The 1395-nt window shown below is 41.9% G+C and overlaps 1 protein-coding gene across 1 annotated transcript in view; it reads right to left on the reverse strand.

Annotated features, from left to right (window-relative positions):
* Window positions 1-887: 887 nt before the first annotated feature.
* Window positions 888-1395, reverse strand: part of LOC108670095 — a gene marked incomplete at its 5' end in the record, with an annotated part of 7845 nt that continues 7337 nt past the window's right edge. Inside the window, one exon of the mRNA XM_047884661.1 lies at window positions 888-1048. Coding sequence (XP_047740617.1) covers window positions 896-1048 — 153 coding nt within the window. The remainder of the gene's footprint in view (window positions 1049-1395) is intronic.

The raw sequence follows: 1395 nt of genomic DNA on the forward strand, positions 1-1395 counted from the left end.
CTAATTCTATTTTAGAATCGGCTGGACTGAAATTATAAGACTTTTTACCGCTTTAAAGTTAATAAATTTCTAGATTGTCTGAACTTTCAAAATTTAATTTAAAAATTTATTAATACTAATTTTATTTTTGAAACGATGTGGGTAAAATAAAACATATTTTGCAGATTGTTTTTTTTATTTGACAATTCGAGCCTGGCTTTGCCAGCACAGTTTGCTTAACATTATTTATCCCCATTAATAATCCCCATTAATTATCCCCATTAATTATCCACATTAATCATCCACATGTACGTGGATGTTATTAATCAAATAGATTATTTTTTGTATAAAAAGTAGATTCATGAATAATTATTTCAATTCTATTGACAATTCCGGTCGAAATAAATGCCTAAACTATTTAATTCAACTATCACTTTGTTCAATAAACACATGACATTAAAGCCTAGTTGGCATCCGCCAGTCACGTGACGTGGTGGTCCAATCAGCGCCCAGCTAGACAGATGCCAACTACCATATTTTACAACGATTTATGTTCGCTACCACGTGACTGGCAGATGTTACATGGCGTCGTATGCAGAAACAATGGTAAGAAACTAAGATAAAAGAGGAGGTAAGAATAATAAATAACAAGAAAATAAAGCTTGTCTTGAGATTCAATGAAAATAAGATACTTAAGTACAGCGATTCTAGAACACGCCTTCCCCCATCCGTATGAGATCAAACCTCAATACCAACCCTAGCACCAGCACCACCAGCACTAGCGGTACCTATACCGCCGCACGCACCACCAACACTAGCGGTACCTATACCGCTGCACGCAGCACCAGCACTAGCAGCACGAGCACCAGCACCAGCACTAGCGGTACCAGCAGCACTAGCACTAGCAGCACCAGCACTAGCGGTACCTATACCGCCGCACGCAGCAGCCCGCAATGTCCGGCACGAGCGCCCAGCCGTCGTCGGTGGTGGCGAGCCCCGCGGGGCGCTTGAGGCGAGACTCGCTCGAGTCTATCGTGAAGATGAGCGTGCCAAGGGCGTAGTCAAACACCTGTCAAGGGGGCAAGAGGGGGCAAGAGTTAGGCGAACACCTGCCAAGAGTTAGGCGCTTTCATTTCAGTCGCGTCACATAAAATAAAAACAACTTTTTGCACCGCGGTGATTCAATTTATAACCATAATGACACGTGTCCATAATAAATTTATAATCGACATAATTATCATTACAAACTTGTAGTTAGCTTAATTAAAGTTATATAGTTTATAGTTATAGTTAGTTAGCATAATGTAGATAAGATATTTCAACGAATGGGGGAGGGGGCAAGGAGGAGGAGGGTGCAAAGAGGGGGAATGGGAGAGGAGGGGGAGGGGCAAGGAGGAAAGGATGTAAGTGGGGAGG

Source organism: Hyalella azteca, unplaced genomic scaffold (genome assembly GCF_000764305.2).
Source record: "Hyalella azteca isolate HAZT.00-mixed unplaced genomic scaffold, Hazt_2.0.2 contig15814, whole genome shotgun sequence".
Lineage (NCBI taxonomy): Eukaryota > Metazoa > Arthropoda > Malacostraca > Amphipoda > Hyalellidae > Hyalella > Hyalella azteca.